Below are 24,510 nucleotides of genomic sequence, written 5' to 3'. Positions count from 1 at the left end.
GGACAGTTCACTGTGGAACAGGTTGTCACAGACTCTCAGGCCAGTGCTCTCTTGGTGCCGTATGGTCCCTGGAAGGAACCGCCCTTCAGAGTACTGACCCTACGTAAGGTCACACTCTTTGCTCGGGGTTTAAGCTGTAGGGTTCTCCTCTGCCTCCCAGTACTGCACGTCCGAGCCTCCAGCAGGCCTGCCTCTCTCTAGCCTGCAGTGATTCTCAGCCAGCGCAACACAGATGTGTTTAGTGTATGTCTGGAGCACAGCACAAGACGTTCTCAGGGGCGTCCATCTGGGTCTGTCCCCGTCCAGGTGGGCTCAGGCCGCTCTTTGTTCCCAGCCCAGGAGTGACTCCTCCTTTCTGCGGCCCATCCTGTGTCACCTCCAAGGCCCCACCTCCATCCTTTGTCTTCTTTCCCGGGCAAACCGATCTCTCTGCTGCCCATAACTGGCTGGCTCCAAGTTGGGATGGGCCTTCGGGTCATCAGTTGCTAAGTTACAAAGTGTCCAGGCCACGGCCTGGGGTCCAGGCTGCTAGACTGGGTCACACCTGGTCCTCTGCAACAACAGACACCCCCCTTCCACCTTGGTTAGACATGCAGCACATGGGGAGACTGAGGCACACACAGGATACATATGCAACGTTAGGAAAATATCCCACTTCACCACACAGGTTGCCTAGAGAGGATGTGGAATCATTGGAGCCTTTTAAGAACAGGTTGGACAAACACCTGTCAGGGTCCAGGGATGGTCTAGGTTTACTTGGTGCTGCCTGAGATCGGGGCTGGACTTGATGACCTCTTGAGGGCCCTACTAACCCAGCATTTCTATGAATGGTGAAAAGGACATTAGAGGCACTTATAAACTAAACGCAGACACTTCTTCCTGTCCAACAGACGTCCTCAGCTGAGGATGGCAACAGCGCTACCAGCTGTGAGTATACGAGGCAATTTATCATGTTATAATCATGAAATTCTACAGAAAAAAAACACGTCCCCCACCATATACACACAATCAGTTACTGCTCACATATCTAGCGTACGGTAAATGGTGTGCAAACAGCACAGCACAGAGCACTGAGTGCACACACTAAATGTAGCAAATACTAAACTCTTACTAAAAGTTTTTATCCATTAAAATTTTGGAAATTATTTTCTGAAAATAAAACATGATTACAGAAAACTATTACATCTGAAAAGTAAAAAGTGGTCCAGTGAGCAGAGAGATGAGGCTAGAAATCCCACACGGGACGCTCCAAGTGCCAGAGAAAAGCTAGGGAGAGGTTGATTGGTTCTTCTAGGGAGATAGAGCAGAGCTCATCCATCTTCCTCTCTGGGATCCCCTCAGGTTGTGGCACAGACTGCAACAGGCTCTGTTAAGCTGCAGAAATAAAACACAGGCAATGTTTATTAAGGGGAACCTGCCATAATGTTTTGCAATGCCAGTGCACACTGCTGTGGGATGGTCACCCTAGTGGCTGCAGTGTTCAGTGGACAAAATCTCTAACCCTGCTGACAAAGCTTTCAGCTCCAGTGTCAGAGACCCTGTGTTCCTGGAGCCTGAGGTGCTGGGCTCTGTCCCTCCTGCTCCCTCCCTGCAGTTTCACTGGAGGCTGTTCTCTGAAGCAGCTGGATTTATCATTACAAATCTCAGCCCATCCTGTACCAGCAGCCACAGAGAAATCCCTCTCTCTAGAGTCTTTCACACCTAAATTCATTGTAGAGAAAGGGGGGATTTGACAGCAAACCTGTTCCTGCACCCCCAGTGTGAACAGAAGGGAAGTTCTGAATCTCTTATTTCCCTGTTCTGCTCCTTGGGGCTGGTTTGCTAGAGGGAATGGTCCAGTGAGACTCAGGGTCCAATGACTTGGACTAGGTGTCCCTCTCCAGAAAACTCAGTGAGAGCAGTGAACCCCTCGGCTAGAGCCCCCCCTCACTTACCCTTGGCAGATACGTCAGAGCCACTAGATCCTTGGTCATTTGCTGTGCAGAGGAGGAGAAGAGAGAGTATATTAGCATCTCTCACAAGGCAGGTTTCAGCGTAGTTAGTAGATACGGGGACTCTTATCCCAAGGGAAGAGTCATCACCTTACTCTTCCCTAGCAGTGAGGTGGTTGTTGCACAGATCAATCTGCAGTGCAGCTTCCCAGGATTTCCATTATTCACATGCAAAAAAACATTACCATTGTAGGGGGTCAGCACTGCTTTGTGCTCTTCATGCTTCTTCAAAATGGGAGCACCGAATACTCAACATTCAACGGCTAGCAAAGTAGGAGATGCTGGGTTAAGGATACTCCTGCCAAACAACCTCAACTCTGTCCCCTTCGGTCTGTGCCCAGATGGGTCCCCTTAAGCCGACCAGAGTCTCCACCCTCACCCCTGCCTATCAACAGCAATTCCCGCCTTAATCAATAGCGCTGCGCAGAACAGTGTGGATTGTATAGAATCAGAGAACTGGAAGGGACCTCGAGAGGTCATCAAATCAGTCCCCTGCACTCATGGCAGGACCAGCACCATCTAGAACATCCCTGACAGGTGTCCGTCCAACCTGCTCTTAAAAATCTCCAATGATGGAGATTCTACAACTTCCCTAGGCAATTTATTCCAGTGCCTAACCTTCCTGACAGTTAGGAAGTTTTTCCTAATGTCCAACCAAAACCTCCCTTGCTGCAATTTAAGTCCATTGCTTCTTGTCCTACCATCAGAGGTTAAGGAGAACAATTTTTCTCACTCCTCCTTGTAACAACCTTTTAGGTATTTGAAAACTGTTATGTCCCTTCTGTCTTCTCTTTTCCAGACTAAACAAACAGTTCTTTCTATCTTCCTTCATAAGTCATATTTTCCAGACTCCTGATCATCCTTGTTGCTCTTCTCTGCACTCTCTCCAATTTGTCCACATCGTTCCTGAAATGTGGTGTCCAGAACTGGACACAATACTCCACTTGAGGCCTAATTAGCATGGAGCAGAGCGGAAGAATTACTTCTCGTGTCTTGCTTATGACACTCCTGCTAATACATCCCAGAATGTTTCCTTCTTTTGCAACAGCATTACATTGTTGACTCATATTTAGCCTGTGATCCACTAAACCCCTCAGATCCCTTTCTGCAGTATTCCTTCCTAGGCAGTCATTTCCCATTCTGCATGTGTGCATCTGATTGTTCCTTCCTAAGTGGAGCACTTTGCATTTGTCCTTATTGAATTTCATCCTATTTACCTCAGACCATTTCTCCAGTTTGTCCACATCATTTTGAATTTTCATCCTATCCTCCAAAGCACTTGCAACCTCTCCCAGCTTAGTATCATGTGCAAACTTTATAAGTGTATTCTCTATGCCATGATCTAAATTGTTGATGAAGTCATTGAAAAGAACCAGAACAAGAACTGATCCCAGCGGAACCCCACTTGTTATGCCCTTCCAGCATGACTGCAAATCACTGATAATTACTCTCTGGGAACAGTTTTCCAACCAGTTATGCACCCACCTTATAGTAGCTCCATCTAGGTTGTATCTCCCTAGTTCCTTAATGAGAAGGTCCTGTGAGAGACTGTATCTAAAGCCTTATTAAAGTCTAGCTATACCACATCTACCACTTCCCCCCTATCCACAAGGCTTGTTACCCTGTCAAAAAAAGCTATTAGGTTGGTTTGACATGATTTATTCTTGACAAATCTATGCTGACTATCACTTATCACCTTATTATCTTCAAGATGTTCGCAAATTAATTCCTTAATTATTTGTTCCATTATCTTACCGGGTACAGAAGTTAAGCTGACTGGTCAGTAATTGCCTGGATTGCCCTTGTTTCCCTTTTTATATATAGGCACTATATGTGCCCTTTTCCAGTCTTCTGGGATCTCCCCTGTCTTCCATGACTTCAAAGATAATAGCTAATGGCTCAGGTATCTCCTCAGTCAGTTCCTTGAGTATTCTAGGATGCATTTCAACAGGCCCACGTGACTTGAAGACATCTAACTTGTCCAAGCAACTTTTAACTTGTTCTTTCCCTATTTTAGCACCTGAACCTACCTCATGAAGAGGAATGCTGATTTGGGGTGGTGCTGGGCACATAGACAAGGGCAAGTTTCATTTGGCCTGGTGCTGTTCTACTTCCTATTCCCAGACCCACTGGGGCAGAGTTTTTGAGTTGCGTTGGAAGCATCATAATTAAGACCTTACCAAAGTCACAGTCCGTTTTAGTCCATTTCACAGTGATAGGATTTTAAAAATTGTAGTTTTCATTATTTCAGCTATTTAAATCTGAAGTTTCAGAAAGTGTTGTACCTGTAGGGGTCCTGACCCAAAGAGGGGCCGGGGGGCGGCAAGGTTATTGTAGATGGGTCACGGAACTGCCACCCTTAGTTCTATGCTGCTGCAAGTGGGGCGCTGCCTTCAGGGCTGGGTGCCTGGCCAGCAGCCACCGTTCTCTGGTTACCCAGGTCTGAAGGTAGCACAGAAGTAAGGGTGGCAATACTGTGAACCCCTACAATAACCTTCCAACCACCCTGCGCCCCCCACAACCCTCTTTTAGGTCAGGACCACCAGTTTGAGAAACACTGGTCTCCCCCTGTGAAATCTGTACAGATTTCATGGTCCGTGATGCGTTTTTTGTGGCTGTGAATTTGGCCATAATACCTCTGCATATCTTGGTTTGCCAACCTTTGACTTCTGGGAATTCAACACTCCCATTCTGAAAGGGCACAGGGAGCCCAGGAAAGGGCTGAGCACCTGCAATCTTAACTCCATGTTAACAAAGTTCTTGAGTGTGAATTTCTGTTGTTCTCGAGTAACAAGGAGGAGGGAGGGAGGCGCGACTGAGGGCCAACTGTAGGAGGAAGGGTGATGTTCTGAGGAGGTTTTGTTGGATAAAGAGAGAGCTGGACTCCTACATCCTAGCGGGGCCCAGCAGATCTGTGCACATTATACCGTCTCTTGCTACCAGGCATTAGATGGCCTCAGATGCAGTCCATCATTTATGTAAATATTTCCCATAGTTTTAGTTTTGGTCCTGTTCCTAAAGCTAATTACAGGAGACAATTGAGGAGGGGATTTGAACTTGTGGTCATCGAGGGGGCAGAGGTGCTGATCTGAAATCAATGGAAAAACTCCCATTGGCTTCAACAGGCTTTGAATCATGCCCAGCATTCAAGCACAAAAGCAACTTTCAGGTAGGTCAGAAGAAGTGTAAAATTAAAAGCAGGTCAGACACCTTCAGGGTCATACTCAGCCACACACAGCACAGCTCTAGGGGGATAATAATTCAGCCCAACACCACCATATACATTCCTGACTATCCCCTTGTCTACACAAGCAAAATTTGGACCCATAACCACAAGCAATGCAATTCCACCAGTGACAGCAAAGGTGGAGCAATTGAAGAGATGGGATTCAGGTGTTTTTAATCACTGTATCTTTGGCCCTGTCAACACTGGTTCTCCACTGGTTCTTCATGTGTCATTATATAATGCCTGCATCTGTAACTTTCACTCCATGCATCTGAAGAACTGAGGCTTTTTACCCACAAAAGCTTATGCCCAAATAAATCTGTTAGTCTTTAAGGTGCCACTGGACTTCTTGTTTTTGTGGATACAGACTAACATGGCTACCCCTCTGATACTTGTATCATCTAGACTTCCTCTGAACAAGGTTATAGAACATGTGTCTAAAGCCACTCTACACTACTGAACAAGACCTTTGTTGGGAAAATAAGAGAGTAGGGCACAAGTTGGAGACAATTTTTCTTTCAGAAGGTGGAGAAAGCTACTAGGGGAGAGGCTGGTCTAGATTTGACTTTGACAAATAGGGAGGAAATGACTGAGAATTTGAAAGTGGAAGGCTGCTTGGGTAAAAGTGATCATGAAATGATAGAGTTCATGATTCTAAGGAATGGTAGGAGGGAAAACACACAATAAAAGAATGGATTTCAAGAAGGCGACTTTAGCAAACTCAGGGAGCTGGTAGGTAAGACCCCATGGGAAGCAAGTATAAGGGGAAAACAGTTCAGGAGAGTTGGAAAGTTCGCAGTGAGATATTATCAAAAGCACAAGTGCAAACTATCCCACTGCACAGGAAAGAAATGAAGGATGGGAAGACAAAAGGCTGGCTTAATGAGGAGATCTTCAATGATCTAAAAATAAAATAAAAAAAAAGTCCTACACAAAGTAAAAACTAGGTCAAATTACCAAGGAGGAACATAAACAACTAACACAAGTCTGTAGGGGCAAAAAGAGAAAGGCCAAGGTGCAAAACGAGACCAAACTAGCTAGAAACATAAACGGTAACAAAAAAACATTCTACAAATACATCAGAAGCAAGAGGAAGACCAAGGGCAGGGTAGGCCCATTAGTCAATGAGGAAGAAAAGACAATAACAGAACATATGAAAATGGGAAAAGGGCTACATAATGTTTTTGTTTCAGTTTTCACCAAAACGTTTCATAGTGATTGGGCGTCTAACATAGTGAACACCAGTGAAATTGATGAAGAATCTGAGGCTAAAATAGGGAAAGAACCAGTTAAAAATTATTTAGACAAGTTAGATGTCTTCAAGTCACCAAGGCCTGATGAAATGCATCCTAGAATACTCAAGGAACTGACAGAAGAGATATTTGAGCCAATATCCCTGAAAAGTCATGGAAGATGGGAGAGAGGATTGGAAGAGAGGAAATATAGTGCCAATCTATAAAAAGGGGATTAGGGACAACCCGTGGAATGCCAGACCAGTCAGTTTAACTTCAGTACCCAGAAAGATAATGGGGCAAATAATTAAGCAATCAATTTGCAAACACCTAGAAGATAATAAGGTGACAAGTAACAGTCAGCATGGATTTGTCAAGAACAAGTTGTGTCAAACCAACCTAATAGCTTTCTTTGACAGGGTAACAAGCCTTGTGTATGGGGGAAAATGGTAGATGTGTGTAAGCGGGTGGTACTCACCCCTGCCGCGCCTCCTGCTGGTCGGTCCCGGAATGTCCCTCGGTCCGGCCCTGGAGCGCCCTCGGCAGGCTGGTGACCCGCCTGTTCTCTGGCCCCGGCGTCCCTCCCTGGACCCGGTGCCCCCTATTTATGGTTGGGTCTCCCCCTCCCAGGGGAACCCCACGCTACTATCCCCGCCTTGCCTCAGTAGTGGCTACTGACAGTCATGGTCTAGCCCCACGCCCTGGGGCAGACTGCAGTATCAGCCCACTCATCACAGGCAAAGGGGGTTTGGACCTGCTGCCTTGTCCTACCCCTAGGTTGCCCTCTGCAATCCCCAGTACCTTTGGCCTATAGCTAGGCTGCAGCCTGGGGCTTTCCAGGCTGGAGCTTCCCTAGCTCCTCAGCCTGTCCCCGAGCCCTGCTCCACTCAGATACCTATACTCAAGCCCTAAGCAGCCAGGCCCATCTCTCTCCGAAGCCAGAGAGAGACTCTCCCTGGGCTCTGGCTTCCCTTCCTCTTATAAGCCCCAGGGCTTCAGTTTGGGGCGTGGCCCCCAGCTGCAGCCACTTGTTTAATCAGCCCAGCTTCCAGAGCCACGCCTCTCAAGCCCTGTCAGGCAGCATTTCAAAGCCCTCAGGGCCGGAGCAGGGTCCACCCTGCTACAATGTGGTATATCTTGACTTTAGTAAGGCTTTTGATACGGTCTCACAGGACCTTAACAAACTAGGGAAATACAGCCTGAGGGTGCTACTATAAGGTGGGTGCAGAGCTGGTTGGAAACCGTTCCCAGAAAGTAGTTATCAATAGTTTACAGTCATGTTGAAAGGGCATAACGAGTGGGGTCCCTCAGGGATCAGTTCTGGGTCTGGTTCTCTTCAATGTCTTCATCAATGGTTTAGATAATGGCATAGAGAGTACACTTATAAAGTTTGTGGACTATACTAAGGTGGGAGGGGATGCAAGTGCTTTGGAGGACAGGATTAAAATTCATAATGATCTGGACAAATTGGAGAAATGGTCTGAAGTAAATAGGATGAAATTCAATAAGGACAATAAATTACCTCACTTGGGAAGAACCAATCAGTTGCACACATAAACAATTGGGAAATGACTGCCTAGGAAGGAGTACTGCAGAAAGGGATCTAGGGGTCACAGTGGATCACAAGCTAAATATGAGTCAGCAGTGTAACACTGTTGCAAAAAAAGCAAACATCATTCTGGGATGTATTAGCTTTTGATACGGTCTCCCACAGTATTCTTGCCGGCAAGTTAAAGAAGTATGGACTATAGGGTGGATAGAAAGCTGGCTAGATGGTCGAGCTCAACGGGTAGTGATCAATGGTTCCATGTCTAGTTGGCAGCCGGTATCAAGTGGAGTGCCCCACGGATCGGTCCTAGGGCTGGTTTTGTTCAATATCTTCATTAACGATCTGGAGGACGGCAAGGACTGCACCCTCAGCAAGTTTGCAGATGACACTAAACTGGGAGGAGTGGTAGATATGCTGGAGGGTAGGGATAGGATACAGAGGGACCTAGACAAATTAGAGGATTGGGTCAAAAGAAACCTGATGAGGTTTGTAGTGGGGCGGATTGCCCCACTCCCTGTGAGAGTGGGCTGCGGCAGGCCAGGGCGCCTGCGCAGACAGTGAGCCAATCAGAGAGGGGCTTATTGTGAGCCAATCAGGGCCCAGATTAGAGACAGCCAATCAGGGCCAGGCTCAGGGGTATATAAAGGCTGCCCAGAGCAGGAGCAGTCAGTCTGTCCCAGGCCTTCGACAGGGGAAGGTCAGTCTCCAAGGGAGGAGACTAGCACCGCGGACAGCACAGAGCTGGCCAGGCTCAGGGAGGCTAGGGAGCTTGAACCCGTAGCCTGCCAGGCTGCAGGCCCTGAAGGGAAAGGCCTAGCGGGTGCAAGGGGCCGTAGGGGAAGCGGCCCAGGGAAACAGACAGCCGAAGGGGAGAGAAGGACAGCGAGGCTGATGCCAGAGGGTCCCTGGGCCGGGACCCAGAGTAGAGGGCAGGCCTGGGTCTCCCCCCCCTTCACTCCTTGCAATGCACCCAGCCATTGGCCGTAGGGAGCGGCCATATTGCTACGCCAGATCCCTGACAGGAGGGATTAGACTCAGAGGGCGGTTGGACATAGTGACTGGGGTGTGGGACCGCTGAGCACTGACCCCCCCGGAAAGGGGCGCAGATGGACTAAGGGGCAATGCCAGAGGGCAGTGGCCTCGAAGAGGACGCCGCCGAGCACGCAGCAACGCGGGTCCAGAAACAACAACAGAGGACAGAACAATGGACAGGACTCCACCAGGAGGAGGCGCTCCACTGGAAAGAGCTAATTCCCAGAGTCACCAGCAGGAGGCGCCGCTGGGGTGAGTCCTGAACCCATTACAAGGTTCAACAAGGACAAGTGCAGAGTCCTGCACTTAGGACGGAAGAATCCCATTCACTGTTACAGACTAGGGACTGAATGGCTAGGAAGCAGTTCTGCAGAAAAGGACCTAGGGGTTAGTGGATGAGAAGCTGGATATGAGTCAAAAGTGTGCCCTAGTTGCCAAGAAGGCTAATGGCATTTTGGGCTGTATAAGTAGAGGCATTGCCAGCAGATCGAGGGATGTGATCATTCTCCTCTCTTCAGCATTGGTGAGGCCGCATCTGGAGTACTGTGTCCAATTTTGGGCCCCACGCTACAAGAAGGATGTGGAAAAAATTGGAAAGAGTCCAGCGGAGGGCAACAAAAATGATTAGGGGGCTGGAGCACATGACTTACGAAGAGAGGCTGAGGGAACTGGGATTGTTTAGTCTGCAGAAGAGAAGAATGAGAGGGGATTTGATAGCTGCTTTCAACTACCTGAAAGGGGGTTCCAAAGAGGATGGATCTAGACTGTTCTCAGTGGTACCTGATAACAGAACAAGGAGTAACGGTCTCAAGTTGCAGTGAGGGAGGTTTAGGTTGGACATTAGGAAAACCTTTTTTTACTAGGAGGGCGGCGAAGCACTGGAATGGGTTCCCTAGGGAGCTGGTGGAATCTCCTTCCTTAGAGGTTTTTAAGGTCAGGCTTGACAAAGCCCTGGCTGGGATGATTTAATTGGGGATTGGTCCTGCTTTGAGCAAGGGGCTGGACTAGATGACCTCCTGAGGTCCCTTCCAACCCTGATATTCTATGATTCTATGAATGTTGTAAGCAAGACACAAGAAGTAATTCTTCCAGTCTACTCTGCGCTTATTAGGCCTCAACTGGAGTACTGTGTCTAGGAAGATCGGCCTTGGCTACACTTGCAAATTTGCAGCGCTGCAGCAGGGTGTGAAAACACACCCTCTCCAGCGCTGCAAATTGCGGCGCTGCAAAGCGTCAGTGTGGTCAAAGCCCCAGCGCTGGGAGCGCGGCTCCCAGCGCTGTACGTTATTCCCCACAGGGAGGTGGAGTACGGACAGCGCTGGGAGAGCTCTCTCCCAGCGCTGGCGCTTTGACTACACTTAGCGCTTCAAAGCGCTGCCGCGGCAGCGCTTTGAAGTGCAAGTGTAGCCAAAGCGATGTGGACAAATTGGAGAAAGTCCACAGGAGACCAACAAGAATGATTAAAGATCTAGAAGACCTGAGCTATGAGGAAAGAGTGAAAGAATTGGGTTTGTTTAGACTGCAGAAGAGAAGACTGAGGGGGAGATGTAACAACTTTTTATGTACTTGCAAACTGTAATCACAAGGAGGATGGGGAAAAAATGTTTTCGTTAGCCTCTGAGGACAGGACAAGAAGCAATGGGCTTAAATTGCAGCAAGGGAGGTTTAGGTTGGACATTAGGAAAAAAATCCTGTTAGGGTGGTTAAGCACTGTAATAAATTGCCTAGAGAGGTTGTGGAATCTCCCTCATTGTAGGTTTTTAAGAGCAGGTTAGTCAGGGATGGTCTAGATAATACCTAGTCCTGCCCTGAGTGCAGGGAACTGGACTGGGTGTCCTCTCGAGGTCCCTTCCAGTCCTACGATTCTATGGTACTACAGCAATAGTTGGAGATTTCCCTAAAATCCTCAGTGCAGACAAGGCCTATGAGTGTGAGTGAGGATCTCCTGTCAGTGGCTCCAGGCTAAAATCCACAAGGAAATACTGATGGCTGTTCGGAGGTGGCCACTTGAAAAGAGGCGATGGGTTTGTTGTCACTTACCCTGAGCTACAGTGTAGCCGTCTTCCTTTCTCCCTGCAGAGAAAAGGCAAATGTCAGTGAATGCAGCTCCCAAGGCAGGAACCAACTGCAATCAGTGTCCGCAGCTCAGAAACAGGGCCCCTGGCCCAGCACAGACCCCTGGCACTCAGTAATGGACTCAAGATCCCAGGCGCTCATGATCAGCAGGAGAGAAAGACACAATGAGACTGTTTCCAAAGACCTTGGTGCACTGGCTGCTGAGCTCTTTGGAAAACCTAACCCCATATTAACTGTAACCCACACCCAGTTTCTGGGTCTGGCCCTTCAGCAGCTCCCATTGGGTGTCATTAGCTCAGTCCCACAGTGGGGCAGTTACACCGCACTGACACTGGCTCCTGTATTGCTGTTGCCCTTAGGAGTACGGGCAGGGCCCGGCAAGTCCAGGGAATCCCCCCATTCTAGGCTCCTTACCTGGGCATTTCTTTTTCCAGACGACTACTCCAATTATACCACCAATCAGGAGAACTGCAGTGATAACTCCAGCCACAGTGGGAATCAGACTGTTATTTGGTTCTGAAATGGAATGGAGAGAATGATCAGTGAGGAAAAATCCCACCCCCCGCACTAAAACCCTCCTTTCATCCCATTGCAGGCATAAGTCAGTCAGCTCTCCAGGTTAGGGCTGAGTCCTGAACCCTCCACCCCTTCCAGTGCAGCTACCATGCATTGCTCCCCACCACAGAAAGTCTTGGACACTAGACCCAGCCTCTACCACTTCAATTCATAATAAATATTTAGCACTTAAACTAGAGGGACTTATTGAAACTAGAGGGACTTTTACTGCATTAATCAATTTTTTTGGAAAAAAGCTTATCTTTATCAAAGGGGAGGTCCTCCACTTTGGTCTGCAGGTCTTTGGGGATACCGGATGCAGACAGCCAGGAAGATCTGCATATAACCACCGCAGTTGCGGTATTGCAGGGTTGCTGTGTCCGCCATGTCAGAGATGCTTGTAGGGCCGTCCTGGACACCAGTCGGCCCTTGACAAGGACTGACTTAAAGTCTGTTCTCCTGTCCTCCGAGATATGGGAAGTAAAATCAAAGAGCTTGTTGTAGTTGTCGAAGTCGTAGTTTGCAAGGAGGGCGGAATAGTTTGCAATTCTGAATTGCAAAGTGGAGGAGGTATAAACCTTGCAGCCCAGAAGGTCAAGGAGTCATGACCTTGAGGTCATTGTCCTGTGGGGTGGGTTGGTAGTGTGGCTGTTTCGTCCTGTGTGTCACTGCATTCACTACAAGAGAATTTGATTGTGGATGAAAATAAGAAATCTACATCCTTAGCAGGAACATAATATTTACGTTCAGCCTTTTTGCATGTTGGTTGGGATAGAGGCTAGGGTCTGCCAGAGGGGGTCAGCTGGTTCCAGGAGGGCTTCATTTATGGGGAGCGCGATCTCTGAGGGTGCAGAGGGTTGGAGGATTTTGAGGAGTCTATGTTGTGTCTCCTGGACTTCCTCTAAAGGGATGTCTTGGCTGAGTGCCACTCTCTTGAAAAGTTCCTGGAATTGCTTAAAGTAGTCCACATTCTGTAGAGGTGGAGGCATGAGGGCTCCGTCTGGAGCTAATGGAGAGTTAGGAGTCGGTGAATCAGGGTATGGTTCACAGCCCACCTCTTCAGAGGGGAGTTCAGGTGCTCTAGATGTAGATGGAGCTGGAGATAGACGCAGAACAAGCTTGTGGTCTGGAGGAAGAGTCATGAGGACGAGTGGCAGCAGGAGCCAGCCAAGGGTATCACTGAGGCCAAGGTATGGGATAAGAGAAGTGAGGTCCTGTCCGCGGGGGAACAAAGTAGGGAAACTGAGGTGGTACTTGTGAGCCATGTCCTGAGATATAAATGGTTCTGGTGGAGGAGGAGAGGCAGGCAGGGAGAACTGCTGCTGCATGCCGGGCTCACTGTCAGTGAAGGTGGCCAGATCAGGTGGGGAGCGGCTGGTCAAACAGTGAGCGCTGTGCATCAAGGAGCGGAGAGTCAGGCTCAAGGGCCACTGAGATGTCATCCTGATTGAAGAATTGCTGCTGCTACATGGGCTGTGATCCTGCTGAGCGGAATATGTGATCAGAAGCACATATAGACTTTTGCTTTGCTTTTGCGGGTACCACGGGCCATTTGTAGATGCCCTGTAGGAGGTCCGCTCCTGCTGCTGGAGTGATAGGCAGGCTTGGTGCCGACATTCTTGTTGACATTGGGGTAGAACGTGCTGTCGGCACCGGGTCTATTTTCGGTGCCGAGGAGAGCTTCCCACTATGGGAAATTGGGTCCCTGCTTCTGCGCTCCGCGGGAGCCATGGCTGAGGTGCTGGGACGATCAGAGGCACCTGCTTTTGGCGCTGTCAGCACGGACGGTAAGGACCCCCTTTTGAACGTCTCTGCACAGAGACAGTTGGGCTTCCTGCCTCTTTGCTTGAGAGGGTGAAGCCGCGCTCCCAGTCGGTTCCAACGGGGAGCATGAGGGAGAGGGTTTGCTATTGCCTGTCTCCATAGGCAGCTGTAGGGATTTCTCCATCAAGAGCATTTTCAGCTGCAAGTCCCTCTCACAACGAGCCCTGGTTTTCAGGCTGGTACAATGGACACACTTGGCAGGGACATGTGTCTCGCCGAGGCACTTCACACAGCGTGAGTGTCCGTCAGATCCTGGCATAGGCTCCTGACAGGAGTCACATTTCTTAAATCCCTGAAGACCCTGGCATTATTGCATTAGGAATGCCTGGGTCAAGTGTCTCAACAGGAGACAAACTTGAGAAAAAAAAAGATTTTTTTGTTTGTTTGTTTTAAACTAGGTAACTATTCTAAAGGAAGGGAAATAATTGGGATGTTTTTAACTGACTATTTCTATGTCTTTGTACTTATCTCCTTCAGTGACCAGGGAAGAGATTCAGCACTGCCCCGAGTCCCGTCTTCAGCAGAGGATGGTTGAGAAGGAACTGAGGGGTGTGTGGGACGCGCGTGCTCAGAAAGACCCTAACAATGCTGCGATACAGCATCTGAGCACATGAGTCCTGACCAGGCACTGTTACCAAAGATCTCCAATGAACGGTGCTGGGACGCACCATCACCTGGAGTGGAGCACCTACAGGGACAGCACTCAAAAAGAACCAGGAGATCTAGCTCCCAGCCCCCTTGCTCTAATCCACTAGCCTCCACTTACCTCCTAGAGCCAAGGACAGAACCCAGGAGTCCTGACTCCCAGCCCCTAACCCCCCCTTGACCATGATGACTTTCATGACTAACGGAACACAGTCCCATCGTGGGAGTCTGGTGACAACCTGGAAACTGACCTCAAAGCTCTGGATTTCCCTGCCATGACTGGAGTTACAGACACAATGCGTATTTTTTGAGGAGGCAGGAAGTGAAAAGGGGACAATACAGATATTTTAATACTGTTCTTGGTTTGTATACACCTGTTAAACCCCGAGTTCTGTATACACTTTCAGTTTCACTCATCAGCTTCTCCTGTTATAGACTCATAGACTTTAAGGTCAGAGGGGACCATTATGATCATGTAGTCTGACCTCTTGCAGAAAGCAGGCCACAGAATCTCACCCACCCACTCCTGTAACAAACCCCTAACCTATGTCTGAGTTACTGAAGTCCTCAAATCGTGGTTTAAAGACCTCAAGCTGCAGAAAATCCTCCAGCAAGTGACCCGTGCCCCATGCTGCAGAGGAAGGCAAAAAACCTCCAGGGCCTCTGCCAATCTGCCCTGGAGGAAAATTCCTTCCCGACCCCAAATATGGCGATCAGTTAAAACCCTGAGCATATGGGCAAGACTCACTAGCCAGCACCCAGGAAAGAGTTCTCTTTAGTAACTCAGATCCCATCCCATCTAACATCCCATCCCAAACCACTGGGCATACTTACCTGCTGATAATTTGGCAATTGATCTTTAATTAATTGCCAAAATTAGGCTATCCCATCATACCATCCCCTCCATAAACTTATCAAGCTTAGTCTTGAAGCCAGATATGTCTTTTGCCCCCACTACTCCCCTTGGAAGGCTGTTCCAGAACTTCACTCCTCTAGTGGTTAGAAACCTTTGTCTAATTTCAAGTCTAAACTTCCTAGTGTCCAGTTTATATCCATTTGTTCTTGTGTCTACATTGGTACTAAGCTTAAATAATTCTTCTCCCTCCCTAATATTAATCCCTCTGATATATTTATAAAGAGCCATCATATCCCCCCTCAATGTTCTTTTGGTTAGGCTAAACAAGCCAAGCTCTTTGAGTCTCCTTTCATAAGACAGGTTTTCCATTCCTTGGATCATCCTAGTAGCCCGTCTCTGAACCTGTTCCAGTTTGAATTCATCCTTCTTAAATATGGCAGACCAGAACTGCACACAGTATTCCAGATGAGGTCTCACCAGTGCCTTTTATAACGGTACTAACACTTCCTTATCTTTGCTGGAAATACCTCGCCCGATGCATCCTAAAACTGCATTAGCTTTTTTAACGGCCATATCACATTGGCGGCTCATAGTCATCCTGTGATCAACCAATACTCCGAGGTCCTTCTCCTCCTCTGTTACTTCTAACTGATGTGTCCCCAATTTATAACTAAAATTCTTTTTATTAATCCCTAAATGCATGACCTTGCACTTTTCACTATTAAATTTCATCCTATTACTATTACTCCAGTTTACAAGGTCATCCAGATCTTCCTGTATGATATCCCGGTCCTTCTCTGTGTTAGCAATACCTCCCAGCTTTGTGTCATCCGCAAACTTTATTAGCACATTCTCGCTTTTTATGCCAAGGTCAGTAATAAAAAGGTTAAATAAGATTGGCCCCAAAACCGATCACTGAGGAACTCCACTAGTAACCTCCTTCCAGCCTGACAGTTCACCTTTCAGTACGACCCGTTGTAGTCTCCCCTTTAACCAGTTCCTTATCCACCTTTCAATTTTCATATTGATCCCCATCTTTTCCAATTTAACTAATAATTCCCCATGTGGAATCGTGTCAAATGCCTTACTGAAATCGAGGTAAATTAGATCCACTGCGTTTCCTTTGTCTAGAAAATCTGTTACCTTCTGCGGCAAATTGCCAGTACTGTTATGCTGGATCTCGCGCTTCCTCTTCTTTGGGGAAGGTTCAGGGCACCATTGCTTGCCTCTGAACTGGTATTTTTAATTACCCCACTAGTGTCCTTGAGGAGTGGAGTGGAGAGGGAGGGACCTGGGCCCGCCCTCTTCTCCAGGTCCCAACCCAGGGGCCCTGAGGTTAGTGGTGACCCACTTGAACTGGTGGTTCCTTCCCCTGGGCTACTTCCCTCTCCTGCCCTTCAGCTTGTGGAGGGGCTTCTTGCTCTCCTTCTACACAAGCCAGGTGCCCCTTACCTAGGGTTTTTGGACTTCTCACTGCAGCACTCTTCCAAACTTTCCTTTTGTCTCTCTTCAAAACTGTTCTCTGCTTCAACTCCTTCAAACCGCTCTCTGCTCCAACCAAACCTTCCTGCTCCAACAACCCACACTGTCTGACCTGAAGCAGGAGTTTATATCATGTGACTGACTGCTGGTGCTCTAATTGGCTTCAGGTGCTCTAATTAATCTATAGCAAACCTTCCTCCCATTGCAGGGAATAAGGCTCCCTGCTAACACTCTCCTGCTGTCCTCTGGCCATACTGTATCACACTTCTCAAAGAAGATCAGGTTGGTTTGGCACGATCTACCTTTTGTAAAACCATGTTGTATTTTGTCCCAATTACCATTGACCTCAATGTCCTTAACTACCCTCTCCTTCAGAATTTTTTCCAAGACCTTACATACTACAGATGTCAAACTAACAGGCCTATAGTTACTCGGATCACTTTTTTTTCCTTTCTTAAAAATAGGAACTAGGTTAGCAATTCTCCAGTCGTACGGTACAACCCCTGAGTTTACCGATTCATTAAAAATTCTTGCTAATGGGCTTGCAATTTTATGTGCCAGTTCCTTTAATATTCTTGGATGAAGATTATCTGGGCCCTCCAATTTAGTCCCGTTAAGCTGTTCGAGTTTGGCTTCTACCTCGGATGTGGTAATATCTACCTTCATATCCTCATTCCCAATTGTCATCCTTCCATTATCCCTAAGATCCTCATTAGCCTTATTAAAGACCGAGGCAAAGTATTTATTTAGATATTGGGCCATGCCTAGATTATCTTTAACCTCCACTCCATCCTCAGTGTTTAGGGTCCCACTTCTTCTTTCTTTGTTTTCTTATTATTTATATGGCTATAGAACCTTTTACTATTGGTTTTAATTCCCTTTGCAAGGTCCAACTCTACATGGCTTTTAGCCTTTCTCACTTCATCCCTACATGTTCTGACCTCAATAAGGTAGCTTTCCTTGCTAATCCCACCCATCTTCCACTCCCTGTAGTCTTTCTGCTTTTTCTTAATCACCTCTCTGAGATGCTTGCTCATCCAGCTTGGTCTACAACTCCTGCCTATGATTTTTTTCCTCTTTCTTGGGATGCAGGCTTCTGATAGTTTCTGCAACTTTGACTTGAAGTAATTCCAGGCCTCCTCTGCCTTTAGATCCACAAGTTCTTCAGTCCAATCCACTTGCCTAACTAATTTCCTTAATTCTTTAAAGTTAGCCCTTTTGAAATAAAAAACCCTAGTCCCGGATGTATTTTTGTTTATCCTTCCATCTAGTTTGAACTGAATTAACTCATGATCACTTGAACCAAGGTTGTCCCCTACAATCATTTCTTCTATGAGGTCCTCACTACTCACCAAAACCAAATCTAAAATGGCATCTCCCCTTGTTGGCTCTTCAACTACTTGATGAAGAAATGCATCAGCTATCACATCCAGAAAAATCTGAGCCCTATTACTACTACTAGCACTTGTCCTCCAGTCTATATCTGGGAAGTTAAAGTCTCCCATGATCACACAATTCCCATTAGTGTTTACTTCATTAAAAACATTAAAGAGGTCTCTATCCATCTCCAAATCAGATCCAGGCGGTCTGTAGCACACCCCAAGCACTATCTCAGGAGAGGCTCTAGTAGCTTTCTTTCCCAATGTGATTTTTGCCCAGACCGACTCTGTCTTATCCATTCCATCCCTTCTTATTTCTTTACAGTTAACCTCATCATTGACATACAATGCTACTCCACCACCTTTGCCTTTATTTCTGTCTTTCCTAAACAGCACATAGCCTTCAATACCTGTACTCCAGTCATGGCTACTATTCCACCATGTTTCTGTTATCCCTATAATATCCGGTTTCACTTCCTGCACCAGTAGCTCTAGTTCCTCCATTTTGTTTCCTAGGCTCCTTGCATTAGTGTACAGACAGCTTAATTTTTGCCATTTGGCTTCACTGACATTCTTTACCCGGTTAGGCACAGACATTCTACCACCAGTATCACCGATTAGACTGGTATCTACACTACCCTTCCTCCTTATGTCCATTCTTCTGCCCATGGCTGCATCCTCTCTTAGTTTGTTTTCTTCCCTCTCAATGTTGAATTCCATTACCTGGACATCTCCCAACCATCTCCCCCAAATTCCTAGTTTAAAGCTCTCTTAATCAGTTGTGCCAGCCTCCATCCTAGAAGCCTATTTCCCTCCTTACTGTTGTCTGAAAGATCCACATAATAATACAGCACAAAGAAAAAATATTTCTAAGAGAATAAGGAAATGTGGTTTATGACACAAAATTGGCAGGGGACATGGTGGTAGGATTTTGCTGTGAAACCATCTGATGACCAGATTTCCAGTGCAGGCTGCCCTTTTAGAAATTGTTTGCACTTCCAAATGCTGCATTTTTCCACATCCCGATTAACCAAGCAAAAAGATGGCTGGAAGGCAGCTCCATGTGTAATAAATTCTTCCTAGACTTTCTTGTGCTGGGGCATAGGAGACTCTCCCCGCTGATGCAGGATCTAATCTCCCTCCTCACTCCATTCCAAGGCCACACCCTCTCTTCCAGCATCATTGCACACAGAAACAAGCTGCTCCCAAAATTAAACATCTCTCTCTGGCCACAGGGCCAAGAATGAAGGACCCGTAGAGCCATGTTTCTGAGAACCTGCTGAATCATAGGACTGGAAGAGACCCCAAGAGGTCATCTAGTCCCGTCCCCTGCACTCATGGCAGGACCACGAGTGCATGAAGTTGAGACCGGGCTGCAAGCTGAAGCCAGACCAATTCTGTCTGGAAATAAGGGGCAGATTTGAGCTTCCCCTGGGATGTGGTAAATTCTCCATCCCTTGGAGACTTTACATCTGGAATGGGCATCTCCTTCTGAAGGATCAGATCTAGTTTGTCCCCACATGACCAGAATAGATGCTGGGGTCCCTGGTGAGATTCCCCCCTGCCCTGGGCTATTCAAGAGCTCAGATCCGATGATAAAAAAAGGTCCCTTCAGGCCTTAATGTCTCATTGTTAATCTTCTCCCTTCAGAGACACTGTATTGCTGAGACGTATCCAACAGCCCCAGAGGCAGCAAACTGGAGAGCAAGACATGAGCCCCAGGCACTGTGAGTCCCAACTCTAGCATAAGAACTTGACTGTAGAGGGACGGGGCCAAAGAGGACGGGGCCTCACAGACCCCTGAAGAAATTCCAGCTTCAGCCTAAAAATCTGATTGAGAATTTTTCAGAGGTTGAGTTTAATGGATTCCCCCTCTCCCACTAGGAAAACAGACACACACACAAACTCCTTACCCCAGGGGACAGAGAGCGGCTCTAACAGGCTTTCATGCTCCACGTGACATGAATAATGGGCTGTGATCTTGGGATCAATCTCCATTGTCACCCAGGTCTGGTAGGTCCCATCCCCACTGGGTAGGATGCCTTCAGAGTAGGCCTCTTGCTGTCTGCTCTCCCCATTTCTCAGCCAGGTCACGGTGATGTCCCGGGGGTAGAACCCACTGACCTTACAGGAGAGGGTGGTGAGGCCGTCATGAGATGACCTGTCACTCACTCTAGCTGTTGGGCGCACTGGGAAAAAGAAGAAACTGAAGTTAGTTGTTTTCAAGCTCTAATCCAGGCAGTCTTTGCTGGAGGTTTGCAACATGAAATTCTGAGACCCCGGCAGTGGGAGAGGATGAGAGTCCACGAGATGGAAACCCTCCTATGAGAGAGAACCATCATGTTAGAGAATTTCTGTGCCAAATTCACAGCATCAGCAATGGCGAATCCTGAATCGAGGTCCCAGACCTGGCCTCGGCTCCCAACCACAGTGACACAAGTACCTTGAAAGGCTTCACTAAGCTCCGGATACAGGTGTCAATCATGTGCTAGGTTTGTGCCCATCTCCTCTCAGTCCCTGGATTTGAAAAGCAGAAAAATCTTGCCCTGGCCAGGGAGCAAAAAATGGACTGGATAAACTGACCAATTATACTTGGAAAGGGCCCATTTAACAAAAAGTGACACACAGTGCTAAACTGCCCCTCAAACTAGCTAATATAAATTGGCTAATTTCTTGTAGGTTGTTACCAAATTTATTAACCCAATATTATGGATTTCAAAAGGATTTACCCTTCTGTTGAAAAATCAGTTTCCCAGCCCCTTGGCACTAAAAAAGACGGTTACTCACCTGTAGTAACTGTTGTTCTTCGAGATGTGTTGCTCCAATCCATTCCAGTTAGGTGTGCGCGCCGCGCGTGCACGGCATCTCGGAACTTTTTTACCCTAGCAACACCGGCGGGCCGGCTGGCGCCCCCTGGAGTGGCGCCGCTATGGCGCTAAATATATACCCCAGCCGGCCCGTCCGCTCCTCAGTTCCTTCTTGCCGGCTACTCTGACAGTGGGGAAGGAGGGCGGGTCTGGAATGGATTGGAGCAACACATCTCGAAGAACAACAGTTACTACAGGTGAGTAACCGTCTTTTCTTCTTCGAGTGATTGCTCCAATGCATTCCAGTTAGGTGATTCCCAAGCCTTACCTAGGCGGTGGGGTCGGAGGTAGATGTCGCAGAATGCAAATTGCGAAGCCAAAGGCTGCATCAGCTCTGGACTGCTGGACCAAAGAAGAACTGGTCCGGATAGAGGACCAGGTAGTAGCATGACACATCCCCTGGAAGGGTATGTGAGCCAGGAAGGCCGCAGAGAAGCCTGAGCCCTGGCAGAATGTGCAGTCAGGTGGTGCTATGGAACATGGGCCAAAACACTGGAGGTGCGTATGCACAACATCATTGAAGATGAAATCCTCTAGGAGGAGACAGGTATGCCCTTCGTCCGGTATGGCGGTACGATGAAGGTTTTGGGGGCGTTACAAGCGGGCTCTGCCTGCTAGATATAGATTGCAGACGCCCTACGGATGTCAAAGGAGGGCAATTGTTGCTCTCCACCGGAAGGAAGATATCCCGGTAGATATAAAAGGCAGACACCTCCGCAAGGAGGCAGGTCGGACGTGGTTATAACTGCCCTTGTCCTTGAGGAACACAGTATTTCAAGGAGCATGTTGACATTGGCTCGAATAGGGCAGTTGTAAAACTGGGCAGAACCAGCATAAAGAGTCAGTTGTATGGCGGGGCCCCACTGGGGAGTTGTATAAACGCTCCAAGCCCTGAGGAACCAGATGGAATGGAGCGGGATCTTGGCGGGAGAAACATCGCGCGTTTCGGAGCAGTATGAGAAATGCTTCCACTTGCCTAGATACTTGAACCGAATGGACGATTGTCTACCACCCCGGAGAATGTCGCAGAACCGAGGCCGAACAACGTAACTCGGATCGGTTTAGCCACGCAGGAGTCCTGCTGTGAGGTGCCGGAATCATACGACCGGGTGGTGAAGGTTGTCGCGATTTTGCGTCATGGGGTCTGTGCCAAGAGGGTTGCTACCGACAGGTGTAGCAACAGGGTGTGTCAGCGCCGCCCAGGTTACACTGGAGCGATCCCGATCAGGGGCGCTCTGTCCCTGCGGAGTTGAAGCAGGACCTCATGAACCAGCGGGGAGAGTGGACAGCGGACGGCAGATGGCCGACCCACAGCCTCAGGAAATCCTCCAAGACCGAGCCTGGGGAGAGGCCTTGGAACGAGGAGAGTTCCTCTCTCTCTTTCCGTTCTTGCGAGAGCGAGGAAGGCTATGCGGGGGACGACCCACTTCTGGAAAACGGAAGAGATAAAGACGGGAGGAAACCACCACTTGTGAGACAGGAAGGATCTGCTGAGACGATCCGCCAGCTGAATTGCCTGGTACACAAGGCAGACTGCTCTCAGCTCTCGGACATTGATGTGGAAGGCCAGGCCTTGCGCTGACCGAAGGCCATGAGTGCGAAACTACACCAGGTGCGCACCCAGCCGAGAGATGGGCTGTCTGTCATGAGGGACCCCGAGGGGTGAATGAAACAACAACCCTGGATACACCGGGGAGGACGCCGACTCCCGGTGGAGGGAGCCTAGGCTGCTCGGGGGGAACGAGACGACCACGAGTATGCCACCTCTGCCCAGGTGGCACACCCAGGTGAGCCACGATCGAAGTGAACAGAGGCGAAGCCTGGTATGTTTGGCTGCAACATGTAGACAGCCACGTGACTCAGGAAACCGAGGCAAGGGCGAGCCCAAGCTGTCGGGAAGGTCCGTCGACCTTGTACAATCGTTACCCCCGCCTGAAACCAAGGGTGATGGAAGCAGGCTCTGGCGAGTCCGGAGCGGTCCCAACGAATCCCTTTCCCCGTATGGGAATCAGAGTGGATTTTACTAGTGATCATCCGGCCTAGACACAGGAATAGGTTCGTGTCGATGCCCATATGACTGGTACTTTGGGCCTGGGGGTTCTTCGAATGGGCCACTAGTCTAGACACGGAGAACGTGTATCAGACGGTGGTGAAGAAAGGTGGCGACTACAGCCATGCACCTTGAATACCCCTGGGCTGTATAGAGGCCAACCGGGAGGGCCGTATACTGGGAATGACGATGGTAGGCCCCAAACCGAGGGTACCTTCCGAGTGGAAGAGACAGACAACGTGAAAAACACGTGCCCTTCATATCGAGGGCGGCGTACCAGCCTCCGGGATCCCAGGATGGGATGACGGTCACCCTGGGTACCATGTGGAACTCAACTGCATCGTGACTTGTTGAGTTCCTGCAGGCCTAGGATGGGTCTGAGACCTCCCTTCGCTTATGAGGGGGTCCTTAGGAGGGGCGAGGATGGGCAGGCTTTTGCCCCATTGGTGGTCAGAAGGACCCTAATTCCGGCTCCTTTGGGGCGCGGAATGGTGGCCATGACCGTGTAAGCCACGCCCGCTGGTCATGTCCCGACCTTGCCCAGGCGTACGGTAAGAGCGGAGGTTGGGGACGGAAACGTCGGCGCTGAATCACCGGCGTGTGCATGCCGAGAGAGAGCAAAGTGACCCTGCTGCCCTTTAGGTTCAGCAGCCTAGGGCCAGCGTTGTCAGAGAACAGGCCTGTGCCATTGAAGGGCCAGATCTGTATAGCGTGCTGCAGCCGCGAGAGAAGGCTCGATAACTGGAGCCCTGAAACACGCCGCGTGGCAACACCCGAGGTCAGAGTCATGGCAGCGGAGTCAGCTGCGTCCAACGAGGCCTGGAGGTAAGCTCTCTCCAGCTCCGTCTTTTGCTGCAGGAGAGCATCGAACTCGTGACGGGAGTTCCGAAGAACCGACTCTGAAAATTTGCCCACCGCCATCCACAGTAGCGGATAAGCAGGGCTTGCTGGTGCGCTACACGAAGGTGCAGGGCCCCCTCCGGGTACATCATATGGCCCGGTAAGACCACACGCCCAGGCTCTTGGATTCAGCGGCTGGTTGCGTTTTCATTAGAGGAGGGCCGGAGGGGCATATTCCTGCCCCCGCCTCATGTGGGGAGGAGGAAGAAGAAAGGCCCCGGGACAAGCGGGTCCTGTGTGGGCTCGAACTCCTGGACAACCTCCTGATTTGGCGGGATCTGGGAGCCTGGTGCCGAACCGGGGGTTGCTTTGAACCGGTCGGACGGGGACAACTAATTGTCACCTCTGGCCCCAGAGCTCGGAGGAATGGGCGAGATGGGATCACCGCACGCCTCTGGCGCGGTAGTACACCAACGGCGTCCAGAATGACCACTCATAGGCCTCCTGGAAGACCTTGGAGGGCACATCGGAAAACAGAGTGCCGCGCATATGAAGTGACTGCACGGGACGACACTAATGCGCGGCTGGATGGCCCTGGAGGAGCAGCAAGCTCTTGGGAGAGTCACCGTCTGTAACTGACGTCGCTCGATGCGGCACCGGGGATCGGTACCGGTAGATCGACTGGTACCGAGAACGGGACCTGCCACCGAAGCTGTGCCGGGCGGTCGACCGAGGGTGCGAGGCTCGATAATCAGGAGTGGCCATGAGTGCCCCGGTGCCCGGGGCTCGATCGGTGCTGAGTGTCCCGGACCGGCGAACGGGACGCTGACCGGTGCCGCGAGCACGACTGGTACCAACATGGAGAACGGTGCCCAGACCTAGATCGGTGACGGGACCGAGAACATC

At 49.2% G+C, this 24,510-nt stretch overlaps 1 protein-coding gene across 1 annotated transcript in view; it reads right to left on the bottom strand.

The window, feature by feature from the left end:
• Window positions 1-424: 424 nt before the first annotated feature.
• Window positions 425-24,510, bottom strand: part of LOC120408016 (class I histocompatibility antigen, F10 alpha chain-like) — a 48,371-nt gene continuing 24,285 nt past the window's right edge. The window contains exons 4-8 of the mRNA XM_039544480.1: window positions 19,761-20,036; window positions 11,521-11,622; window positions 11,071-11,103; window positions 1,935-1,976; window positions 425-1,374 (exon numbers count right to left, since the gene is read on the bottom strand). Of these exons, the coding sequence (XP_039400414.1) occupies window positions 1,370-1,374; window positions 1,935-1,976; window positions 11,071-11,103; window positions 11,521-11,622; window positions 19,761-20,036 (458 nt within the window). The 3' untranslated portion in view covers window positions 425-1,369. The remainder of the gene's footprint in view (window positions 1,375-1,934; window positions 1,977-11,070; window positions 11,104-11,520; window positions 11,623-19,760; window positions 20,037-24,510) is intronic.

The sequence above is a fragment of the Mauremys reevesii genome, linkage group 6, assembly GCF_016161935.1.
Source record: "Mauremys reevesii isolate NIE-2019 linkage group 6, ASM1616193v1, whole genome shotgun sequence".
Lineage (NCBI taxonomy): Eukaryota > Metazoa > Chordata > Testudines > Geoemydidae > Mauremys > Mauremys reevesii.
Note: the sequence above shows the minus strand (reverse complement) of the source record. Positions and strands in the feature narration are given on the sequence as shown.